This window comes from Vollenhovia emeryi, unplaced genomic scaffold, assembly GCF_000949405.1.
Source record: "Vollenhovia emeryi isolate VEMERY1.0 unplaced genomic scaffold, V.emery_V1.0 DF939279.1, whole genome shotgun sequence".
Classification (NCBI taxonomy): Eukaryota; Metazoa; Arthropoda; class Insecta; order Hymenoptera; family Formicidae; genus Vollenhovia; species Vollenhovia emeryi.
Genome location: NW_011967087.1, coordinates 107,745 through 121,797, shown reverse-complemented (window position 1 = coordinate 121,797; position 14,053 = coordinate 107,745). Strand labels below are relative to the sequence as shown.

General features: G+C 41.6%; 1 protein-coding gene across 4 annotated transcripts in view; it reads left to right on the top strand.

The window, feature by feature from the left end:
• The first annotated feature begins 2,146 nt into the window (after positions 1 to 2,146).
• LOC105559348 (transcriptional regulator ERG homolog) overlaps positions 2,147 to 14,053 on the top strand; it is a 93,865-nt gene continuing 81,958 nt past the window's right edge. For 2 of the 4 annotated variants that reach the window (XM_012007565.1, XM_012007562.1), the window contains exons 1-2: positions 7,215 to 8,609; positions 12,618 to 12,916. In XM_012007565.1, coding sequence (XP_011862955.1) covers positions 12,631 to 12,916 — 286 coding nt within the window. In that variant the 5' untranslated portion in view covers positions 7,215 to 8,609; positions 12,618 to 12,630. Of the gene's footprint in view, positions 2,348 to 7,214; positions 8,610 to 12,617; positions 12,917 to 14,053 lie in introns of those variants that run through there. The other 2 variants (XM_012007563.1, XM_012007564.1) reach the window with 2 other exon arrangements.

The window sequence follows — 14,053 nt, the reverse complement described above, 5'->3', positions numbered from 1 at the left end:
GCGCGGGATGCAACGAAATGGAATTCTATTAAATCAAAGCATTGATTTTGTCGCCGCTGCCGCCGCCACCGCCGCCACCACCACCGCGCGCCGTTGCCGATGGCGCGCGAGTTGGTTAACGAAGGCGGCGATAACGATACATTATTATCGCGATACGTATGAATATATGCTACCCCATGCCCGGGCTGCCCTTTGAAAATCGTATACCAGGCACGTGTCCGGCCTGTCGCGCCCCCGTTGTTACTCCACCGCGTGGATCAGATAATTTTCAGTACAAGCAGATACGGCTCGCTATTCGCACGGCGAACCGATCTCGCACGAAGATCACGCGATATCGCTGATATATTAATCAAACAAATTGGACATTTCAACCGTGTCATCGAGCAACGGCCAATCTTCTTGGCGTAGATCCATTTTGTCTCTGCGCTTCTCTCTTTCAGATTCGTATACAACAAGTAGCCTTTCCTTTCCCTCGCTTATCTTTCTCTATTCTGCATTAGTTTCGTACGTATATCGTTTTTATATTACATAATAAACCGCGATAGAGAATACATGAATTTGGTCCATGATGGAAAGAAGGTTGGAATAATCTCCTGGAAGCAAAGCACAAGTTTGAAGAGTTATTTGCTTTATCCTTTGATCGACGAGCTTCTATGATAGAAATTTAATTCGCTTGACGACAGATGCGTTTCAAAATTATTTTAGTGTTCTATAACGATGAATATGTAATAATGAAAGTATTGAAATATCGTATACTTGCCTTTCTCTCCGTCATATTAAAGAATACCGTATCTTTAGTGAGGGCAAACCAAGAATTGAAAGAGGAGCCATAAAAATGTGCTATCTACGACTAGCGATAGTTTAAGAGGAGTTTGAATCATACATCGAAAGAGAAGTAATTTCACACGAAGGTGGATCTCTCTTGCGGTAGCAGCTCCTAATTTTTCCCAGCCTCGATCGCAAAGGTCGATTTATTTCCATCGCCATCAATTCCTCCCGCGCGTTTCCACCCCTTTTTCTCAAAGCAACTCGCTGTTACCACGAAAGCACATCCGTGTTTCGCTCGCGGAAAACCGCTGACGGCACCTGACTCGCGCGGTACGTGTAGGAACGTGTACTTTATTATTACCTTTCAGCGCCTTCCGCGCGGAGGAGGTGCCGCCTGCCAGCCCCGGTGTCGGCGCGCGATCAGCCCCGACAACGCGCCGCGCGCGGATCGCCGTCAATCCATTTCTCGTCCGTCTCCGCGGCCGCTTATCACGCTTCACGCCGGTATCCACGGCATCAATAATAATAAAAGCGCCGTGGGATATCGCGCGCGTCTCATATGACGCTCCGCGGGAAGCCTTCCGCCCGCGTTTCCCACCTACGCTCCTCTAACGCGAAGCGGGGTGAGGCCGAAGGAGACAGCAGCGGGACGAGGGTGGAGAGAAAGACGATGAGGCAATGGCAAACGGAGAGAGAGGGAGGGAGGGAGAGAGAGAGAGAGAGAAGAGTGAGAGGGGAGGGGGAGAGGAGGGGAGGGAGGGAGAGAGAAAGGAGCAGCCTGGTGGATGATCCCGCCTCTAAGGAGCCGCTCCATGTCAGAGAGTCCGTGTCCGGGGGCGAGAGCGGGAATCTACCCCGCGTCCTCTTCTCCCTCTCCGTTCTCCACCCTCGTCGTCCACCCTCACCCCCGTTACTCTCTCTCTCTCTCTCTCTCTCTCTCTCTCTCTCTCTCTCTCTCTCTCTCTCTCTCTCTCTCTCTCTGTCTCTCGTTCGCTCGCTCGCGCGCTTTTTCCCCCCGCGGAGGACGTACCGGCGCAGGCTCCGATACAGCCAATCGTCGGACCGCGACTGATAACGACGCTGCCAAATGTGCGTCCGTCGTACCGCGGCCGAGTCCGCCACGGTGGTCCACGCGCGCTGACAAACTCACGGGACATCCCCGCGAGCGAGCGAGCGAGCGAGAGAGCGAGCGAGCGAAAAGCGAGCCACCGGTCCGGTAATTCCCGCGGAGACGTCCACGCTCCGGCGAGTGCACCTATCCACTCTCCCCCGTGCGTGGCTCGCTTATCCACCTAATCCACCCGCCGCGATTCTCAGTGTCGATTCCGCAGCCGACGATCCCCCTCGATTTTTCCCGGACCTCCTCCGCGCAGTGAACGTGAAGACAAAGTGAAAACGTGAAGACATTTCGGACGAAGGGATCCTCGGGGCGAGCGTTGCCGGTGCGAGTGGCATAAACGCGAAACTCCCGCTCCACTGTACAACGTACATCGTCGGCGAGATCTAGGGAGATATTCCGGGGATCGAACTGGATCTGACAGTGCTGGACAAGATAGCGCGTAGGCCCCCCGCGCTGACGGTAAGTGTGCGACGTTTCGCGGCGCCGATTAGAGCGGAGCGTTTTTGCGCGCCGGAGGAAGCTCGGGGGTGGAACGCCCCGAAGAGAGGAAACCGAAGATTGCCGGCCGCGCTGCTTCCGTCGTATCGCTGCCTCTCGCCGATGGAACAATATCGATAGCGCCGAAAGCGACCGCGATCACTTTGCATTGTTTATACCCGGATTCATGGCGGTTTTACCAGCGCTTTCCTCGATATCTCCAAACGGATCCATCTGATACGTTGACGTACACGTTTTTCAGTCACTAATGAAGCTAATAGACTCGTAATTTATTTTACATATTATTCAATTTGCATCCTATCCCCTTTTTAAAACATTAATCGTTGTAATAACAAGCCGGATCTTTAAATACAATTTTTGGAAAATGAAAGAATTGCTTACTTGTTTAATCTCCTGAGCTATGTTTTTGCTTGAATTGAAACAACGAAAACTGTATTATAATGCGAAAGTTAAATGAGATTTGTGATAGATGTTGCAAACATAAAGTATTAAAAACTTCTATGTTTGTCGTGTTAATTTTTGGGGACTTTTACTCGAGAGAGATTTATAGTAGAAATACACGGAAAAAATGTACGTCGTGTAATCGTGAGATATCGTGGCATTTTGGAGAACTTTGCGAGAGTTTTTTGAAAGCAATGTAGGATTTGCGGATTTCGGAAATCGTTAAAAATAATAATTCAATCAAGTTACAAAAAAAAAATCAAACTCAGAGTTACAATTGATTCGCGACTCGCACGTTACGTTGGGACTAACCGGTGCACGTCTTTCTCTTTCCTCCGAATTCGAACGTCTGTCTCTCGGGTCCTCGAGATATGGATTTATTAGCTTGGCCACTGCTTACGTGGACCAATTAGATCACGACGCGTTAAACTCCAACGATACGTTCGAGTTCAACGCGTTCGAGCGTCGCTCGCAATAACAAGGGCGTCCCGTCTTGATAAATAAAGCGGTACACGCGGAACACCTGTAGCGAGGACGCTAACACGTCCGACAAACGCGTATAATAGAATTTCCTAATTCCTACAGTAATTATACTTACGATTAGTATACATTTTACTAGTGAAATGTATGGTAAAATTTCAGAAAACTCTCACAAAACTCTTTGAAATGCCACGTTGTCCCACGATAACAATATTTTCCGGACGAATTTTAAAAGAAAATTCTCTCCGTGTCTGATTCGATCCTTTCGTGACCGAATACTTCTCGACGAACTCGAGTGTTCTTAGTCGCCAGTGGCAAAATCCAAATAAAGAAGAGCCCGTAGTCGATTGGCAAGATTAAAATGGTTCATTTCACGACGTTTCGACCTAATTCCAGATCCTCATCAAGTGACAATAGTTTAATGCATAACAAACTGGCCACGGTTGTAGCCAGAAAAATAAAATGAGAACATAAGTTTGTACCGGAAGATTCATGCGTCACAATAATTTTGGATTTATCGTTACAATTTTTCAAATGGGACACTAGTGTTCCAAGAAACCAAAGAGCCAAAAAATTATGTTGCAGTCGTCATGAAAGAATTAAATGTGATATATACGATACGATAATTTAACATTTGTTTTGTCAGGAATGGAAAGGATAAGATTATTAACACTAGACAGACCGAACTCGTTTATAAAATTAATTGCGTTGATTGCGATGCGTCTTACATCGGCCAAACAAAAAGACATATCGAAACGAGGATTAAAGAACACCGTAATGATCTCAAAAAGCCGACATGCAATCATTCGGTCGGTTAGTAAACATCGAACTCGTTTCAACCGCGACTTTGACTGGCCCAACCCTGTAATCTTACATAAGGAGTCACATTGTAGAAAGAGAGAAATCGCGGAGATGTTTTACATTGAAAGATCGAAAAACACGATAAACCTCCAACAAGACACAGATAATTTGAATTCTGTCTACGATAAAATTGTCCGCACCACCTAAGTTATTGTCTATTTTTTTATTATTTATTTTTTATTATATTATATTATTTTTTATTATATTATTTATTCATTTTACTCGTTTACCTTTTTGTCCCCTCCGGGTACCGTTATTTTATTTTATTTCGACGACCCACTGTTCCCACTCGACTTATTCTAAGCAGTTTTTCTTTAGACTGGCGTATGACTTATAGATGTCTGTCGGTCAGTGAATCTAACGTTTTATTTCGACGATATTTATTGACATTTCTTATATTTTATATGCACCACGACACGTTTTTTTCCATAAGTCAGTCTATCTAAACTTTCCTCTTCTCTCTAATCCCTAATTTACCGTTTTTAATTGTCACTGTATAAGTTGTAGATCTCTTGCCGTAACAATAGATGGATGTAACGTAATTTATACTCGAAAAGGACCAGTATTACTGGTCGAAACGTCGTAATTTAAATTTATTACATAAAAATTACTCGCCAGCAAAAGTCGTTCTAACTCTTGACTATATTTTCTTTGATCACTGGCGACTTACCATTTCCAGAATATTTGTTTCGTGACGTTTTTCTGCACGAGAAAGATTCCATTTTTGTTTAATTCCGCGGTAACTTTGGAAAGTAACCAAAAAGCGATAAGAAGATTGATATCGCGCGAAAAGCTAAAAAGTCCTAGAAAACGATGTGAATTTCATGAAATGTTGACAACACATTTAAAAACAATGTCAATTTCATTGAAACATTGATAGCACGTTTATACAAACACGAGATATCTAGCGTGTTCATTTCAACATATTAGGATTTGGTAGTTGCCGGAGCAAGGTCCGAGGATTAAATTCGCGCGAACGGAAGTGCCTTGGCGTCGCGGGACATGGCCCTATAATTCCGCTCATGGAGCCTTACGCATGACGCGTCTCCGCGTCTGTCGCCACGCACGTTTTACGGGCTAAACGGCGGGCGCACGCATTGACCAATGCGAAATTACCGCGCGTGTCCACCGACCGCTACGTCGTCCCCTGCTTTAGCGCGCGTTACGCATCGCGATCGCCGTTTTATATCTTCTTTTTTTTTCTTTCGAAGAAACGCAAATTTTTCATCCACACGCGGGGAAAAACGCGTATACTTTACAGAGTGTTTTCACTGAAAAAAATCACACGTTTCGGTATAATCCGAAAGTTCGTAAACCGTTTGAATAATTTCTTTGCACTATCGCGATAAGTATATATTCTTTAATATTATCACTTTGTTCTTACGAGCTTATTGGATTAATTTTTGTTTGTAAAATAAAATAATTCTACCTCCTAATTTTATACGAGGGGGAAACCGGGTGTACAGATTTGCGGCATTACTGGGCGTTACTAGAAATTTTTTGGACATTAGTTTGAGCATTACAAAGATAAAATAAGATAAAACAAGATAAAATAAGATAAAATAATAATAATGAGATAAAGTAATGCCCACTGAGCATTAGTGGGCATTGGTGTACAAGATTTTGGCCAGCGGTACACACAGAAAAACATTATTGTACAGTCAAGAAAAGTAATTACTCGGTTTATTTTATTCCGTTTAAGTAATAGTTCGGTTCAACAAAGAATATTTTTTTAATAATAGTTTGAAGCTATACTTGTTACTAGTCTTAGAAAAGCTCGCCATCTTATACTCAAAGAAAGAATTTATTCTCCTTTGAAGAAAATTACAAAACTCATTGAAGAATTCCGTGTGCTTCCTTTAATAAAATCAGAAGAAACAAAATTGTGTTGCTTCAAATAATTCTGTGTATTCTTTTCTTGTTTCAAGTACTAGACTTACTAAGGACCAGAATATGTTTTGAGTAAATATAACACTTGCGACGACATTATGATAGATTTGCGGATATATAAACTTATCCAAATACTTTGAACAAATAATATTTACTTGCAGGTAGTATATATTTTTCTGTGTATTCCCCTCGATTTTACATAAGCGTGCAGTATAAGGAAACTAATGTGCCTGATTAAAATAATTTTGTAACATCGAATTTAATTTTCTCTATTTGCTCTTAAAAATCTATGATGCAAAAAGACTCTTTCTTGAAAAAATTACTCGCGCTTATTTAATGATATTATACATATAACATACCATTACAGAATTCAGTTTGGTTGAACATAAAAAATTACAATTTTTTTAGCCACGTATAAAATATTTCAGAAAGTAACTGTTTCTTACTGCTCGTGCTGTTCGGTGTCGAAGCTCGCGTGTGCTCTATTCTGCTTCGTCCTGCGACGTTAATACTTCTTACAGCTGATCTTTAATTTATTGACGAGGAAACCCTTCGACGGGAAATAGAGCGTCGCGACGCGGTTCTCACACGGCGTCGGGAAGCATTTTCCCGGTGGTCTCGGGCCGCTTCTTCTCCCTCTCGCGCGCAACTGCGCGCCTGTGTAGTGTCCGCGACGATGCGTTTAAATGACCTGTGTGTAGATATATATGTATTCACACATAATACATGTATACACACACACATATATATAGATCTATGATGCAAAGTCTCTATTTTTTTAAAAAAACTACTTGCGCTTATTTAATGACATATGACATTTACTCTGTTAACACCTGCTATATCAGATTCGTTGCCGTTATTTCCAAACTCGTGATTTAAATCTCTTTCAAACATTTTGTATCACGTGTTTCTACAAATTCCAAATATTTAAACGCGTTGTAAAACTTTACGACGATTTTGCGCGTTTGCGTTTTTATCAATCACGTTTTGTCAACTTTTGTGGGAAACACAATAAAATTACTTACGCTTATTTAATGATATTACAACATATATTCATATATATATATATATATACATATATGCAGCGAGTATTAACAGAGTAAATGTTATAATATCATTAAATAAGCGCAAGTAATTTTTTCAAAAAAGAGTCTTTATATATATATAAGCGGTGTATATATATATATATGCGAGACGAGAATTTAGACGAGGTAGGCAGAGGGGTTTCCGGCGAGCGTTAACAGAGTAACAGAGTGATGTAATGAGGCCCGGAAGCAGGCAATTTGCTGCCCGCGGCGGCCACAGTTGTGCGAGACAACCTGCCCGGAGTACCTTCTTCTTGATACCGCGGTCCAGCTCCATCTCCGTATCGGACACCTGGCCGATAAGCCCGCGTGAAAGTGATGCTGCGAAAACGCGCGGACGGGGTAAAACAATACTGCGTAGCGATCGCGCGCGAGTGCGTGTGAAGGGAAATCGTCTCGGCGCGCGCGTCGCGCGGAGCGCAATTATATCGTATGATGAACGCGCGGCCCGCTGACACAACGTTGTTTTGTCCGATATAATGAGTGTGAATTATACGCGACAATGGATGTCACACAATTGGCGTAAGATACGGTTTTTTGTTTTCTGAATCCGCAGTATCGGAGATTAGATTCGTCGAGATTACGCCGCTTTCAACTTCTGGTGACCGCAACGACGGGAATCGTCCGAGACGCGAGTGATGTGGCAAAATATTAATTTTTCGGTGTCGATCTTACAACAATTGTACATACTTTCGCTCGTAGGATACATTGGCCGTGACTGTGAATATTTGTTACTAAAAAAAAAACGAGCGTGACTATTTCTCTTAATTGTTCTATTCGCACGTCTTTTCTCTCCTGACTCCATTTTAAACTGAGAAATTATCTCCAATTAAAATCAACAAGTATACTTGGTAAATATTTTTCATCTCGTGTCACGATTATTTTCCACGATCGGTAAATGAAGCTCGCGCTTGTTCCACTGTCGAAATATTTGTGGTAAGTTTGTCAAGCGCTACTGTTGCAGTAATCGGGAAAATACAAAATTTATTAGCCAACGGATCGGAATCGAAACGATTGAGAACGGTGTGTTGTTTAATAAATGAAATAAATTCTCGACGGCGTAAAAATGGCGATCGCCCGAGCAGTCGACGGCTCGCGGACCCGACGATCGATCGCTTGATTCGGCTTTTAAACTGTCAGGCAGAACCGCAAAGACAATCCGGCTGCGCGCTCATCGTGCCGCGGAACAGAAGCAGTGACTATGTGACAGTTTTGTGATTAGATTGACCTCAATACGCGCTGGACATCCGGACGTACTCACGAGAGTGCTTTTATCCTTAACGTTCTGATCGAATGTCAGCGAGTGCCTCGCGATAACAAGTGACTCGAGATGATCGGAAAAAACTCTATCTTACCTTCCGGACTAGTCTGCTGGGTGATCCAGAGAAAAGTGACGTTTCGACGATCGGTGCGGCGACAGTGAAACGTTTGCGGGTCCATCGCGAGAATTGTCACGGTGATCGAAGGTAAACACGAAAAGTCGAGATGAAGAAAAAAAACATTCATTATTTCCGATTAAGATAATGTCCACTGAGACAATCTCGTATGTTTCTAATGTACGTTTCCAGCGCAAGGTGACAGAACGTGATTTTATAAAAGCGCAAACGCACAGAATCAGTCGTTGCAAAGTTTTACGAGTAAAGTTTCACTACACGTTTCGGCATTTAGAATTTGTGGAGACACACGGTCCAAAATGTGTGAAAAGGATTTAAATCACGAGCATGAGAACAATGGAAACGAGTCTGAATATAGACTGGTCTTAATATTTCAGCGCTTCTTATGCAAAATGTATGTTAATGAATCGATCGATTTTAATGAGAAAATGATAACTTCGAAAATAGATATAAGCTGTTTAGCTTTCTATTAATAACTAAGGTCAAATAGAAAGCGGGTCGATAGTTCGTGTCCAAGCACGTTATAGACAGTTGAAAATAAATATCTGTGTATCGTCTATCAATATCGGCTCGCGCGATAATTTCCCCGTCTACGCGCTTTCTCTAACTTACAAAAAAAAATCGCACCGTAGGGAGTTTCACGTGTTCGGGCGAGTCGCACGTGGTCGGCGACGTCGCGCGGCATCGTTTCGTTTGAATAATGATTTATGTAATACGGGAAGGGATAGCGGAAGTGGCAGATTTTCAAGATTAGACGGAAGCGGACTCGCGATAAACGACAAGCTTCAATATTATAGGCGGCCTCTTATCTCCGCGCTCTCCGCGTCGCGGAATTGCCGGCAGATACGATCGCAACGGGCCTCATGCAAATTCGATCGTGGATCGCTCTCGCAATTTTGACGGGCGCAAGTTCGAGGCCGCGTCGCCGTTGAAATGTAGATGATAGCTGGTGTTTTCTGGATTATGCGACTTTGACTAGAAACGTTCCGTTGTTACGCGCATAATAGTTCGCTGGTATCTGCCACATGTGTCTCTCGTGTTTGTCTCTCTCTTTTTCTATCTCTTCGCCGAAGCGTCGTGAAGAAAGCGATAAAGAAGTGCAAAGCGTTGCATTTTATTCGCGATGTATTTTATATACACAGAGGTTTAGTAAATATGTGGAATCAAAATACAAGCAGAAGAAAACTGTAAAGAGAACATTTCCTATTTGCATCTGTAACATTCTGTGTGATTTTCCGCGAATAATTTTATATAAATTAATACGCGAGATGTGGGCAAAATGTATGGTAAAATTTCCAAGAAACTCTCGCAAAATTCTTCAAAATGCCACGTTGTCCTACGATAACGTGATTTCCAGGGTAAACTGTGAAAGAAAATATTGTAGTTTAAACTAGCGTTTATGAAACGCTAATTCTTGTGGATTAATAGCGCATTCGACGTGACCTTTTATTCTCCGCTAACAGATATCGCACCTAAAATGATGAATAAGAATGCTAATGTAATAAACGCTTTCCTGATGGTGTGCAGCTTTGGTTGATTCATGGCCAGCTGCAACCGAAGGTAGACGTATATACCTGCCTATTAAGTGTTATTTTGACCGGTTAACCCGGGAACACACGTACGAGGCACATCACAAATGATCCTGCGATGAAAGATTAAAAAAAAATTGATTGTATAATGGAACCTTTATCTTATCTTTTTTGAAATATGATTATGAAACATTACATTGCGTTTAAATGATTAAGAAAGAAAGCGATAAGAAATCAGTGATTTGGAGATGCAGTCTTAATGTAATCGGCTGAAATAAAACAACATTTTATTAGTTACATATTAGTTGTGTAACTACTGTTATTCTAACAATAAGTTAAAAATATAAATTGTTCATAGAATTGTACAAGTAAAACGGTAAAGTATATAACAGAGTTAATAATTCTAGGGAAAAAACATCGGAGAGAAAATTGTAAAGAGTGTATGGTAATAGCTAAAAGGACACTTGTCGGGAGATTGTAGAATGAAAAATATTATATTTGTGCATACGCTCGTCTATGTTAATTCGATCATGCCTTTACCGGATGTTTCAAGGGTCCTTTAATGATCCCAGCCGCAGTATCTGCATATGAGCATAAGTGCTATCAGCTTAAAGTAATGTAGGCTTGCCTCAATCGACCCTACATCGCATTTTAGCCATGTCCATTTTAATAGATGGAAAGAATTTAATAACGCAGACGAGCCGCACATGCGTAATGGGATTAGCTCTCTCCTCGATTTTAAACTCGCGTTAATAAGGTGCTAACTTATCAGTGACGGATACCATTAGCTGATCAGTACGACGACGTGAACTTCATTTCAAAGAGTTGCAATGTTAATATTCAGCAGGAAGTACTCAATTGAACGAAACGGAGTCAACGTCGACGTACAGATGCTTTTCATCGAGACTTCTTCCTAATATGCAGCTAAATCGCCGAAAAGAAAGAAGACGAATAAAAATATCCAATTTCTCTGCGTCTTCGGGATACAAGAATGTTTCTGACATGTGACGGAATAAAAAAGATTGGTACTCGCATGTCATTTGAGGCGATGCTGGAGTGATTCTGTATCTTCCCTAGCGGAGAAATTTCTACAAATAACTACAAAAAATTGACTTAAAATAGAAATTTGTAGAAATTTTTATATCTTCGTTGAAACATTTATTTTTTTGTAAAAATATCCACAAAATAGTACCACAAATTACAATGTTCTCAAATCAAGAAGTTATTGTGAGTAATATTTCATGAAAATGTACAATTTTGTAAAAATTAGTACAAAACTTTACGGTTTTAAAAATTTGTGAAACAACAAAATCTTAAAGAATTAAAACATCTGCTTACTTGTAGAATATTACAAAAATTAATAAAAGTGTTCCAATTCTAGCATTTTCATGTTGATTTTCATAACACTTTTTAAATTTACGTAGAATTTCGTAGATTCTGGCAGTTATATTTAATTTTCTTGTAGAATTTTGTAGAATTATTTCCGGCAGGGTTTTGCACTTTTCGTATCTAAAACTGTCAATTCATGAAAACATTTCTGTAATATACAAATTGTGTGACGTTTGTGTATAGACCGACAGTGTTTCACCAATCGGACTAAATCAGAGAACAGCGTGGTGTCATTGAAATTAAGTTTAAAAGTCTAACAAAAACTTATCATCAAGACATAATTTAACCTATAACCTATAACTCATTCGAGTGAATAGACTTTTTGTTCGGCTTCTAAACTTAATTTTAACGATATCATACTATTCTCTGATTTAGTCCGATTAGTGGAACACTGTTGGTCTGTACACAAAAGCCACGTCAATTGTATATTACACAAACGTTTTCACCCACACAGCACAGAAAGATTGGAGGAAGATTGCAGAAATGTTACATTGCAAGATTGCAATGTTGCAGCAATGTTGCGCAACATTGCTGCAACGTTTCTGGAGGATTGCAGCAACGTTGAAATGTCCGCCCTCAGAGAGATTGCAGTGCAACATTATAGCAATGTTGCAGCGCAATATTTTTGGAATAATTTGTCGTTGTTGTACGTAAGAGAATTTACTAATTACATATACATCCGGGCCTTTTTTAATGCATAGCAAGCTATTGCGAGGCAACCTAAGGAGGTTATGTCGCTTCACAATAGATGGAGATTGCGAGAAACACCGCACTGGTCAAGTACTTAATAATTCGCGCATTATTGGTGTCAACGGAAATAGCATTATAAAATTCTCGTAATTAGAAAAATTTTTTAAATAGAAAATATAGTATTTTCATTATTTTTGAAACATTGCTGCAATATTGCTATCGAAAGTTTGCAATTTTATATCCCTGCAAGATTGCACTGCAATCTGCAAGATTGCAACGTTTCTGTAATGTAACTGCAACCATCTGTGCTGTATGGGCATGAATTAACAGTTCCAGGAGCAAACAGTGTAGATTTACTTCAGCATCCCCTTGTAGTCCACTCGATCCTGACAGGTAGCTCACGATAATTACAGCTCTTTCTCTCTCTCTCTCTCTCTCTCTATCGTTGACAGAAATTAATTTTGCATTGCAGGGGCTCTTTGGTGATGTACGACAGCGCTAGCTGTTCGTACGCAGGTGCGCTCGAATTAAAGGGAGCCTCCGGGGCCGGAGCCGCGGCCGCGGCCGCCGCCGGTGTAACCGCGGCCGGTGTCAAGCAGGAAAACTGGCCGTACCGCGGTCTCACTTGCGGTAGCACCTTTCAACGACTTAAGGAAAGCGTCGACAAGGCGAAACAGGCCCTCGCCGATCGCAGCGGTTACCTGGCGGGTGCGTTTTCGCCGCCACCGCGCGCCAACCCGTCCGCCATTTCGCCCACCGCCTCCATCACCGGTAAGCGAGGCATTTCTTATGTTTCTGCGTACACCTCGTCCCCTCCTTACATCGACAGGAAACACATTTTCATGGTTTTTGTTTAAGAGGAACTGAGATGGTACTTTAGTGGCAATGAGTTGAACAGTTTCATTATTTGAAAATATTTATACGACAAACTGAGGTAGAAGTGGGCTTTTAGGCGATTTTTGGCGACTGTTTGGTATTACACATATACCAAAGTGTATCAGAGTGTACATTCAACGTCACGAATGCCTTTATACCTGAAGAAATACGCTAATAATATCCAATAGGAAAATGTATTTTAATAAAATGAATTTTTCTAGCGGAACATATTGAGCTCGCTGAGACAGCTATTTTCGGGTGTGAAAGCATTCGTGACGTCCAGTGTACACTCTGGTACACTTTGGTATACAACCAAACAATCACCAAAACTCGCCTTTTCTTATAAAACTATGTTCAAAATGTGCAAAATATTTTCTAACGTTTTCTCGTATGATGCTCCGTTCGGGAAAGTAAAATTTAAGTATACGTCTTGGCTGATACGCGTTCGTTCATTATTTCCGCTACGTTGGATCATGATTGTGGTGTAATTTTTTTGTTAGGTTTTCTAGAAAATCAGAAGCTGATTTACCTCCAGATTTGTCAATGGGGGGGGGGGGAGTTTAGTTTTGTTTACGTTTCAACCAGCGAAAATATTAATACAAGGCACGAGACGTTTTCTCTCGCGAAACGGGAAGTAGGCAGGTGTGAGATATGCACGAAAGTGTAACTCGTTGCGTGGCGATGCGAAATAGTTGTTGCCGTAACGCCGAGCGTAAAGTCACGCACGTACGCGCGGAAAGACACGCAACCTGATTACGCGCAAGTTTATCCCGCACAAGTGCCGCAAAGATACCATCGATCGGTTTTAATGTACGTCGCGATGACGTAATGCGGTTAATGAGAGTAAAAGCTCCCACTATTTTCCCACAATGGTAAGCAGCGTACGACAATAGGATTTCGCTGAGTCGCGAACGCGATTTAAGTGATCCGCTTGTTTATATATTTGAGTTGCGCATATACTATTTTATAATTATTTTTAAACGTGATCTTCAACTCTCTCTCTCTCTCTCTCTCTCTCTCTCTCTCTCTCTC